Here is a 12,382-nt window from a genome sequence, read left to right as displayed (position 1 = left end):
TGGGCAACAAAGTGAGACTCTGTCTCAAAAAAAAAAAAAAAAAAAAAAAAAAAATGAAAAATCAATTCCAAGAGAAACACTCAAATCTACACAAAGTTATGGAAATTAAACAACCTGCTGCTGAACAATTTTTGGGTCCATGATGAAATTCAGATGAAAATCAAAAGATTCCTTGAACTGAACAACAGAGGGAACACAAGCTATCAAAATTTATGGATTCAGCAAAAGCAGTCCTAAGGAGAAAATTCATAGCCTTAATTGCCTACATGAAAAAGACAGAATCTTAATAAACAACCTAATGTCACATCTCAAGGAACTAGAAAACCAAACTCAAAGCCTGCAGAAGAAATGAAATAACAAAGCTCAGAGCAAAACTAAATGAAATGGAAACAAAACAAAACAAAAAAAGGATCAATGAAACAAAAAGTTGGTTATCTGAGAAGATGAACAAAATCAATAGATCTTTTGGCTAGATTAACCAGAAATAGAAGAGAAAGGACCCAAATAAGCTCAATCAGAAATAACAAAGGAGGCTGGGCACCCTAGCACTCTGGGAGACCAAGGCGGGAGGATTGCTCAAGGTCAGGAGTTCGAAACTAGCCTGAGCAAGGGTGAGACCCCCATCTCTACTAAAAATATAAAGAAATTAATTGGCCAACTAAAATTATATAGAAAAAATTATCCAGCCATGGTGGTGCATGCCTGTAGTCCCAGCTACTCGGGAGGCTGAGGCAGGAGGATTGCTTGAGCCCAGGAGTTTGAGGTTGCTGTGAGCTAGGCTGATGCCACGTCTCTAGCCTGGGCCACAGAGTGAGACTCTGTCTCAAAAAAAAAAAAAAAAAAAAGAAATAACAAAGGATATATTACAATTGATAGCACAGAAATACAAAATATCATCTATGAATACTATGAAAAATCTCTAAGCACATAAACTCAAAAATATAGGGCAAATTCCTGGAAACATACAACTTCCCAATACTCAACGAGGAAGAAACAAAACTCCTGAACAGACCAATAACAACAAGTGAGATTAAAGCAGTAATAAAAAAAATTCCCAATCAAAAAAACCCCAGACCAGATAAATTCACAGCTGAATTCTACCAGACCTACAAAGAAGAGCTGGTACCCATCCAACAGAAATTTTCATAACATCAAGAAGGGAATCCTCCCTAACTCATTCTATGAAGAATATCACCTTGATAACAAAGCCAGGAAAGGACACAACAACAAAAACACTATAGACCAATATTCCTTATGAATATAGAAGCAAAAATCCTTAATAAAATACTAGCAAACTGAATTAGATAGCACATCAAAAAAGTAATCCACCATAACCAAGTGGGCTTTATCTCAGGGATGCAACACATGTAAGACCATTCAGGGATGGTCCAACACATGTAAATCAATATATAAATGTGATTCGTCGCATAAACAGAAGCAAAAACAAAGATCATATGATCATCTCAATAGACGCAGAAAAAGCATTTAACAAAATCTAGCTTCCTTTCATAATAAAAACCCTCAAAAACTAGGTGAACTAGGCTCAAAAATTATAAAAGCATTACATGACAAGCCCACAGCCAACATCATACTGAATGGACAGAATTTGGAAGCAAGTTCTTACTGGAGCAAGACAAAGGTGTCTATTGTTGCCACCTCTATTCAACATAGTACTGGAAGTCCTACCCAGAGCAATCAGACAAGAGAAAGAAATAAAGGGTATCCAAATCTGGAAAGAGGAAGTCAAACTATTGCTTTTCACTGATAACATGATCTTATATCTAGAAAATCCCAAAGTCTTCACAAAAAGATTCTAGAATTGATAAATAAATTCAGAAAAGTCTCAGATTATAAAATCAGTGTATGCAAGTCAGCAGCATTTACATAAACTAATAACAGTCAAGCTTACAGTCAAATCAAAAACTCTATACCGTTCACAATAGCTACAAAGAAAATAAAAAACTTAGGAATATACTTAACCAAGGAGATGAAAGATCTCTACGAGGAAAACTACAAAACACTGATGAAAAAAAAGTCACAGATGACCAAACAAATGGAAAAAAATTCTCATGCTCAAGGATCAGTAGAATCAACATCTTTAAAATGTCCACAGTGCCCAAAGTGATTTACAGATTCAACACAATCACCATCAAAATACCAAAGTCATATTTCACAAATCTAGAAAAAAATAATCCTAAGCTTCATTTGGAAACAAAAAAGAACCCAAATAGCAAAAGCAATCTCAAGCAAAAAGAACAAATCTGGAGGCATCATATTACTAGACTTCAAACTATATAGCAAGTCTATAGTGATCAAAACAGCATTGTAGGCCGGGCGCGGTGGCTCACGCCTGTAATCCTAGCACTCTGGGAGGCCGAGGTGGGCGGACTGCTCGAGGTCAGGAGTTCAAAACCAGCCTGAGCAAGAGCGAGACCCCATCTCTACTATAAATAGAAAGAAATTAATTGGCCAACTAATATATATGTATATAAAAAAAGTTAGCCAGGCACGGTGGCGCATGCCTGTAGTCCCAGCTACTCGGGAGGCTGAGGCAGAAGGATTACTTGAGCCCAGGAGTTTGAGGCTGCTGTGAGCTAGGCTGACGCCACGGCACTCACTATAGCCTGGACAACAAGAGAGACTCTGTCTCAAAAAAAACCAAAAAAAACAAAAAACAGCATTGTATTGATACAAAAATAGAAACATAGACCAATGGATCAAAACAGAGAACCTGATATAAAACCATCTACCTACAACTAGCTGATCTTAGACAAAGCAGACAACAACATACACTGGGGAAAAGAAGTCTTAGTCAATAAATGGTGCTGGAAAATTTGAATTGCCACACACAGAAGAATGAAACAGGACCTCTATCTTTTGCCAAAAATTAATTCAAGATGGATAAAAAATTAAATGTAAGGCATGAAACCATAAAAATTCTAGAAGAAAATGTCAGAAAAACTCTTCTAGACATCGTCCTAGGCAAAGAATTTATGACTAACACTCCAAAGTCAATTACAGCAACCACAAAATAAATGGGAGTTGATTAAATTAAAAGGCTTCTTCACAGCAGAGTAAAGAGACAACCTACAGAATGGGAGAAAATATTCACAAACTATACATCGCATAAAGGGCTAATATCCAGAAACAAATTCTTGCTGATTTGTTTGAATTCTTTATATTAGGTTGGTACAAAATAATTGCGGTTTAAACAATGTTTAAATTTCCTGTTTGATATTGGAATACATTCTTAAATAAATGTGGTTATGTTATACATCATTTTAATGCACATTTCTTGGTGCATATTTTTTGCTAATGACTTATTACTTGTTCATTTTATATTTATTTTAGACTATGGAAATGATGTTAGACAAAAAGCAAATTCGAGCAATTTTGTTATTTGAGTTCAAAATGGGTCACAAAGCAGCGGAGACAACTAGCAACATCAACAACCACATTGGGCCCAGGAACTGCTAACAAATGTACAGTACAGTGATGGTTCAAGAAGTTTTGCAAAGGAGATGAGAGCCTTGAAGATGAGGAGCACAGTGGCCGGCTGTTGGAAGTTGACAACAAATTGAGAGCAATCATTGAAGCTGATCCTCTGACAACTACATGAGAAGTTGCCAAAGAACTCAAGGTCAACCATTCTATGGTTGTTCAGCATTTGAAGCAAAGTGGAAGGTGAAAAAGCTGGATAAGTGGGTGCCTCATGAGCTGACTGAAAATCAAAAAAATCATTGTTTTTAAGTGTTGTCTTCTCTCATTGTACGCAGCAACGAACCATTTCTTGATCAGATTGTGACATGTGAGGAAAAGTGGATTTTATGTGACAAATGGAGATGACCAGCTCGGTGGCTGGACCAAGAAGCAGCCCCAAAGCATTTCCCAAAGCCAAACTTACACCAAAAAAAGGTCATGGTCACTGTTTGGTGGTACGCTGCCGGTCTGATCCACTTCAGCTTTCTGAATCCTGGTGAAACCATTACAAGTGAGAAGTATGCTCAGCAAAGTGATAAGATGTACCGAAAACTGCAACGCCTATAGCCGGCATTGGTCAACAGAAAGGGCCCAATTCTTCTCCACGACAACGCCCAACCACACATCGTACAACCAATGCTTCAAAAGTTGAACGGATTGGGGCTACAAAGTTTTGCCTCATCTACCACAGTCACCGACCTCTCGCCAACCAATTACCACTTATTCAAGCATCTCGACAACTTTTTGCAGGAAAAATGCTTCCACAACCAGCAGGATGCAGAAAATGCTTTCCAAGAGTGTGTTGAATCCTGAAGCGTGGATTCTTATGCTACAGGAATAAACAAACTTATTCTCATCAGCAAAAATGTGTTGATTATAATGGTTCCTATTTTGATTAATAAAGATGTATTTGAATCTAGTTATGATGATTTAAAAATCATGGTCCGAAACCACAATTACTTTTGCACTAACATAATACAAAGAACTCAAACAAATCAGCAAGAAAAAAACAACCCCATTAAAAAGCAGGCAAAAGACATAAACAGAAGCTTTTCAAAAGAAGACAAATGACCAATAAATGTGAAGAAGTGCTCAATATCACTAATCATCAGAGAAATGCAAATTAAAACCACAATGAGATATCACCTTTCCAGTGTCAGAATGGCTACTAAAATGTCAAAAAACACTAGATGCTGGCATGGATGCAGAGAGAAAGGAACACTTACATGCTATTGTGGAACTGCAAATTAGCATAACCTCCATGGAAAACAGTATGGATATTTCTAAAATAAATAAATATAGACTTAACATTCAACCCAGCAATCCCACTCCTCAGTATCTACCCAAAGGAAAGAAGTCCTTTTATACAAAAGATCCTTCAACTTTTGAAGCATTAGCTGTGTGACATGTAGTGGGCACTGTCATAGAAAAGAATTGGGCCCTTTCTGTTGAACAATGCCAGCTGCAGGTACTGCAGTTTTTGGTGCATCTCATCAATTAGTTGAGCATACTTCTCACATGTAATGGTTTCACCAGGATTCAGAAAGCTGGAGTGGACCAGACCAGCAGTGCACCACCGAACAGTGACCATGGCCTTTTTGTGGTGCAAGTTTGGCTTTGAGAAGTGCTTTGGAGCTGTTTCTTGGTCCAACCACTGAGCTGGTTGTCACATAAAATCCATTTTCATTGCATTTCACAATCTGATCAAGCAATGGTTCGTTGTTGTTGCATACCATAAAAGAAGACGACACTTCAAAACAATGATTTTTTTGATTTTTGGTCAGCTCACGAGGCACCCACTTATCCAGCTTTTTCACCTTTCCAATTTGCTCCAAATGCTGAACGACACATAGAATGGTTGACCTTGAGTTCTTTGGCAACTTCTCATGTAGTTGTCAGAGGATCAGCTTCAATGATTGCTCTCAATTTGTCATTGTCAACTTCCAGTGGCCGGCCACTGTGCTCCTCATCTTCAAGGCTCTCATCTCCTTTGCAAAACTTCTTGAACCATCACTGTACTGTACATTTGTTAGCAGTTCCTGGGCCCAATGCATTGTTGATGTTGCTAGTTGTCTCCACTGCTTTGTGACCCATTTTGAACTCAAATAACAAAATTGCTCGAATTTGCTTTTTGTCTAACATCATTCCCATAGTCTAAAATAAATATAAACAATAAGTCATTAGCAAAAAATATACAGCAAGAAATGTGCATTAAAATGATGTATAACATAACCACATTTAAGAATACATTCCAATATCAAGTGGGAAATTTCAACAATGCTAAAACCTCAGTTACTTTAGCACCAACCTAATAGCTCAAGAATAGAAAACAAACACCACATGTATTCTCTAACAATTTGGAACTAACTGATAGGCACAGAGAGAAGTAAAAGTCATTGGAAATTAAGACTGGGAGAGGGAGGAGGGGAATGGTAAAAACCTACCGAACAGATACAATGAAGGCTATTCAGGTGATAGTCACACTAACAGCCTTGACTTAAGCAATATAAAAGCTATCCATGTAACAAAAACATTTGTACCTTCCTAATATTTTAAAATTAAAAAAATACTCATGAGTCTATACTAATGTAAATAAATAACTGAAAGAATAAATAGTGAAGAAACAACAGTTCTTCCTTACAGAAGAATTCCAATTAATGAATGTAGAAGACATGAAAAACATAGAAAACATAGAAAAACACCATTACAATACTACAGTAATAATTGCCACAGCAAAGATCCAGTAACTACTTGCTAAAAGTAGTGGTCATATGTCAAGCAGAAACAGGATATCTGCATAGACTAACAAATCCCCCTGAAATATTTGGTATCTACAAAGGAAAAAGAGTAACTTTACATGGAGAATCCTGGCAGACACTACTTTATCCAAACGATCGGGGTTGATGTCACCATTAATGCATATCAACATAATGTGCTCCCTATTATGACGTATTGAGAATCTATAGCCTCAATCTAACCTTGAGACAACATCAGACAAAGCTAAATTGAAGGGTTTTCTTTAAAATAACTGCTCAGCACTTTTCAAAGTGCCATGGTTATGAAAGACAAGACTGAAAAACTGTCACAGATTGGAGGAGATTAAGAAGACATGACAACTAAAATGCATGAAGGGATCTTGGGTTGTATCTGAAACAAAAAAGGTTCATTTGTGGAAAAACCTGGCGAAATCCAAGCAGTCTATACTTTTGTTACAGTTTTATACCAAGGATAATTTCTTAGTTTTGATAAATATTTTATGGTTACAATGTTACAGTAAGATGTTAACATAAGGAGAAGCTTCAGTAAAGGGTACATGGAAACCTCTAAAATATCCCTCAAGGATCTCTACCTCCTGTCATTCATGCTCATGTGTAACTCCCAACCCTTGAGTGTCAGGGTACATAGAATGGCTCATTTCTAGTAAACAGAACATGGGAGAGGTGACGAGAAGTCACTTTCAATGTTAGGTTACAGAAAGACTATGGCTTTTGTCTTAAGCACCCTCTCTTGCTCTCTCTCACTTGCTTACTGAGAGAAGCATAAATGTCATAAATGTCTCTGGCCAAAGCCATGTGAGTGAGCTTGGAAGCACACCCTCTCAAATGAGCCTTCAGATGAGTCCAAGTTGCAGCCAAAGCCTTGTTTACAATCTTGTGAGAGAACCTAAGCCAGAAGTACCCATATAAACTAAGCCTGGATTTCTGACCTACAGACACTTTCAGATGTTTACGGTTTTAAGTTGCTACATTTCAGGGTAATATGTTATAAGCAATAGATAACTAATATGGAAACTCTTTGTACTATTTCTACAACTCCTCTGTAAGTCAGCTTTCCAAACTTTTCCTTCCATAATCTCTCACAAGTGCCAAAGATATTGAATGAGTGTCCAAGATCATAGCTAGAAGAAGAATCAGAAGTAGGGTTCAGAATTGCAGGGGAAAGTACTATGTAGGGGAACAAGCTCTTGCTTTGATTAAACAGACAGCATTTGAGTGTCCATTCTTCTGCTTACAAACAGCATCACTTGGCACAAGTAACAGTGTCAGTGTCTTAGTTTTCCAGTGGGTAAACAAGGATGTCACCACCTACTTTGTGGGACTTATAAAGTTATGAAGACTAAATAAGATAGCACATGTAAGTCCCTCATTGCCATGACTACTATCCCATGTGGATGTGGAATAAACATTTATTCCCTTCCTCCTTTCTAAGCCTAGTGCTTTCTACTATGGTATGATACCTTCTCAACAATAAGAAACATTAAACACACAAGTAATTTTGTTTTGCCACATTGTAAGAGACTCATTAAGGTAAAAGAGAATTAATGACCCAGCACTAAAATTAGGCTTAACAACATATATCTAATGCATTTATCCCTGAATTCAGTTTTCTCTCCTACAATACATTGTGAGATGAGGCATCACATCAGGGAACACATTATGTTGATATGCTTCACTGGTGATGTTAATCTTAATCACTTAAAGTGGTATCTACCAAAATTCTCCACTGGAAAGCTATATTTTTTTCTTTGTAAAATACTAAATATTTGAGAGAAATTCTGAAATGAAACCAGAGATAAGAAGGAGAGAGAGAGGGAGAGGGGAAGACAGAGGGGGACAAAGAGAGACAGAAACAGAAAGAGACAGTGTGCATGTACACAAGCTCCCAAAGGAGATCTTCAGCATTATCTCCAATACAATAAATAGGGAATTAGTAATTATACCATTGGATGATCAAAGATTCTTCTCAAAGAAATACAATTTTTTAAAACACTTGATGTTAAGCTTTGTCAAAAGCCCTTTGAAAGTATAAATACATTACTTTCACGTTTTTTCTTACTTACATATTTATTCCTTTCTAGAAGTCTAATCTTCTAGAAAGACTTCTAGAAGATTAGCCAGAAACAACCTCCCATCAGAGAAATCACACCACCTTTCCCCCAAGCACTTAAATCTGCTTAAAGCATTTTAAACCCTTTATCACAAATTCCATCAGCTTGCTTGTTATCACAATGAGACTCACCGATCTGCAGATATCGGAGTCCCCTCTGGATTGGAATATCCTTCCAAATCTGAAATGTTCACTTGTGTTTGCCTTGAGGTTACTATCTGTCTATTCTGAGAAGGTATGGTTTTCAAGTCCTGAGTAACAGTATTACTATCTGGAAGAGAAGACTGTACGACTTGAAAGTCCAATGTAGATTTATGTCCTAGAAAACCTAAACATTCTTGATCCTGTGCTATAGGTTTACTGGTCAATAATTTGGAGGTTGGTTCCAATGATCTCGAAGATATAGGTTGTAGGTCAAAGTTAAACTCACTATTCATCCTTGTTTTAGAAGCAGCATCCAATGAATGAAATCTTTTATCTAAGGTTCCACTATCCAATTTGGAAGGAGTCTTGGGACAAAGAGTTATACGAACACAAGAAAGTGCTTTTCTATTTGAAGGTGGAGTAGATGCAGATGTTTCTAATGTACAGTAATCTGGGGGTGACTGAGAGACATTACTGAACTTGGCTTCAACACTTATCATATTTGAAGCATGTGATTTAGGCTTATGTTGATCATTCTTTTCTACTACAGAATCCTGACCTTGAGGAAAGGGGAAATGGTGTTTTTTCATGTAGTTATCTATACATGGGGCTTTGCTTTGACGCTGTTCAAGAAAAATGGGAGAAGGAAGGTCTGAAGCTATATAATCCTGACCTTGAGAAAGGAGAAAATAGTTTTCTCTCAACTGATGATCTACATGTGGGGCTACAGTGTGTTCAAAGAGTTCTCGTTGTTCAAGTAAAACACAAGAAGGAAGGATTGGAGCTACATAATAATCCTGACATTGAGGGGGAGAATGCTGTTTCCTCACATGGTGATCTGCATGTGGGGCTCTGCTTTGTTCAAAGAGCTCTCGTTGTTCAAGTAAAACACAAGAAGGAAGGATTGGAGCTACATAATAATCCTGACATTGAGGGGGAGAATGCTGTTTCCTCACATGGTGATCTGCATGTGGGGCTCTGCTTTGTTCAAAGAGCTCTCGTTGTTCAAGAAAAATGGAAGAAGGAATATCTGGAGTTATAGTTACATTCTTCTGTTTTACTCCTAGGGTGGAACTTGGTCTGCCCATGCTAATGAGGGTATGGTTATCAGAAAACTGAACTTCCTTAAAATTGCTACAATTTGCACTGGCACTGGGTTCAGAATGACTGCCTTTAAAATCTGATCTTTCTAAGCATTTTTCTTCTTTATGAGAATGCTTAAAATTAACAGGTAATTTTTGGCTTTTCCTACTACCTTCTGCTAAAATAGTCACATCTTTATCTGATGAATGACTATGTGTTTTAAATGATGATGGGGAAGAGGTTTTCTGACTTAGATCTCTAGGAGGATTTTGCTCTTCAGTGAAATGAGAATTAAATACCCCCACAGATGCTCCAGTACACTGGCTACCTTCAGAAACACCAACCTTTAACATAGAGGAATCTGAAATGCATTTAGAATGTCGGTGAGATGAAAAAGTGATGGAGGTAGTAAACTTTTTCGTGGGTTCTGGGGGCGGCATTTGTGATGAAGAATGAAAATCTACTTCTTTAGGTGGCACAAAAGCATTCATCTTTTCATGGAATGGCATTCGAAGACCCTTGCTAATTTTGAAGTCATCAGATACAAACTCTTGGAATGGGGAATGACTTTGTAACTGTACGGAATTCCAAACTTTGAGATGGGGGTTGTTCTGGTCTAGGGATGTAGAAAGGTTGATGTGCCCATCTTTCCATGATGATGGGCTCCGCCGTCCTCTGATCATCTCTGAGGGGTCAGAAGATCTGAAAACACAAGTGTGGCTGTCCAATTGTGATTGTTCAGCAGCAGTTAGAGTCCTGAAACATCCTTTTTCATGGCTCTCAATAATAATGTGACTACATACAGCTTCTGGCTTGCATCCTATTCCCCGTGGACTCTGTAAATCCTAGAAGATATAAACAGGTTCTTACTTGAAGTAGTACAAATAGTTATATAAAAATCAGTTTTATATCCAGGCTAAGATTTGACCATGAAGGTCATATCATCCTTTTATAATAAAAAAGGTTAAAGAACACAGCAAGAAAAAGATAGTTAACCATAGAATAAAAAACACTCACGATAACAAAGACCACTCAGAGAATTCTCATAATTTTCCATTAAAGTATAAAACAGAGCAAAGACTACTATCATCCCCCAGTATATACTCTCACCCTCCTTCCCTCATGCAAACTTTTGCTAGCCACATAGCCACCAAATGAGAGACATTCCTTGTTTCTTTTTTTGCAGCTAGTTGTAATCATATGACTAGGTTTAGGCCAATGTAATACAAGCAAAAGTGTTAAATACAACTTCCACTTCCTGTCCTTAAAATCAAGTTCTCGACCTTCACTGCCACTGCCATCACCATTAGTCCCACCCACTGAAAATGGTGATGCCTGGAACAACCTTGGAAGCCAAGTGTAAGGATGGCTCAGTTGCCTAGACAGCATGAGTACTTGGAGACCTCAAGGAACAGAGCTCACCTTCCCTGGACTATGACATGAAAAAAATAAAATAAAATTCTACTTTATTTAAGCTGTTGTATTTTTGGCTCTCTACTTTAGAGGTTTGACCTACATCCTAGTAAAACCCCTACGAGCAGTGAAAAAAAAAAAAAACTAGTATCTTTTCCTTGGTCGTGGGATCAATATCAAAAGCTACCACAAACATAAAATTCCTTTAAGGTTTCTATGTTTTATCTAAAAAGTCATTATAAATTGGCATTCTGTTTGATGATACAGCAACATTCAATTTCATATGAAAATATTTTAAATTATGCTGAATCTTCCCACATGATGGAATAGAGAGATGTACTTTTCCCTATTCTCCTGCTAAGTAGAATGAACTACCTGGACAGTACATATAAAACAAATGTAAGAAGAATCTGAAAGATGTAGAGATGAAAGCAGAATGACTAGGGATCTAGGGACCTGAGGAATAATATGGTGTTGAGATCCCTGAGTTTTCTTTTTGTCTCATATATATACACCTAGAACTAAAGAAGCCAACAAGAACAACACCACAGACAAAAGCCCTAACAAAAATTTGCTCTCACTTGCCAAAAACCAGTAAAAGTGCATCCTAGCAAGATAGAAAACTTTTAGACAATAACTGCTCTACTCCAGCCAACCACCACAGAAAAAGCTGTAGCCCCACCCACACCTACATCAGCAATAGCCAAGCAAGGAGCCTAGACTTCTACTCTTGCTGCAAACTATAATGAGGCAGCACAACACCCATGCCAGGGTGCTACAGAGAAGGCCAAGTAGGAGCCCATGACTTACTTTCATCCCTGCTGACTGACAATGAGTTAGCCCTCCCCTCTGGTATCAGTGAAGATCACGTAGGAAGTCTAGACTTTCATACCCACCCAGCAAAATGAGATGTCCCTCTGTCTCCCAGCTACAGGCTGAAAGAAAATGTTAACATTTGCAAACCTCACAGCCAATAAAGGACTTGTGTCTAACATATTCAAAGAACTCAATAGTTAAAAATAAAATCCAATTAGAAAATGGCAAAAGACATAGATATTTCACTGAATAGGAGTCAGAGATAGGAAATAAAGATATGAAAAGATGTTCAACATCAAAAACCATTAAGGAAATGCAAATTGAAACCAAAATAAGATATAACTATTTCCCTATTAGAATGGGTAAAATAAAAAATAGTAACAACATCAAATGCTGGTGAGGATATGAAGTAAATGGACTGCTCATATACTGCTGGTGGGAATATAAAATGGTACAGACACCCTGGAAAATGGTGTGGCTGCCTCTCAAAAAACTAAACATGGGCTGGGCATGGTGGCTCACACCTGTAATCCCAGGACTTTGGGAGGCAGAAAGATCA

The 12,382-nt window shown here is 37.6% G+C and overlaps 1 protein-coding gene across 5 annotated transcripts in view; it reads right to left on the bottom strand.

The window, feature by feature from the left end:
- The window catches only part of ALMS1 (ALMS1 centrosome and basal body associated protein), a 192,754-nt gene that overhangs the window by 95,804 nt on the left and 84,568 nt on the right, over positions 1-12,382 (bottom strand). For all 5 annotated transcript variants that reach the window (XM_076000887.1, XM_076000891.1, XM_076000888.1 and 2 more), the window contains one exon: positions 8,500-10,439. In XM_076000887.1, coding sequence (XP_075857002.1) covers positions 8,500-10,439 — 1,940 coding nt within the window. The remainder of the gene's footprint in view (positions 1-8,499; positions 10,440-12,382) is intronic.

This window comes from Microcebus murinus, chromosome 3 (assembly GCF_040939455.1).
Source record: "Microcebus murinus isolate Inina chromosome 3, M.murinus_Inina_mat1.0, whole genome shotgun sequence".
NCBI classification, from domain to species: Eukaryota; Metazoa; Chordata; class Mammalia; order Primates; family Cheirogaleidae; genus Microcebus; species Microcebus murinus.
Note: the sequence above shows the minus strand (reverse complement) of the source record. Positions and strands in the feature narration are given on the sequence as shown.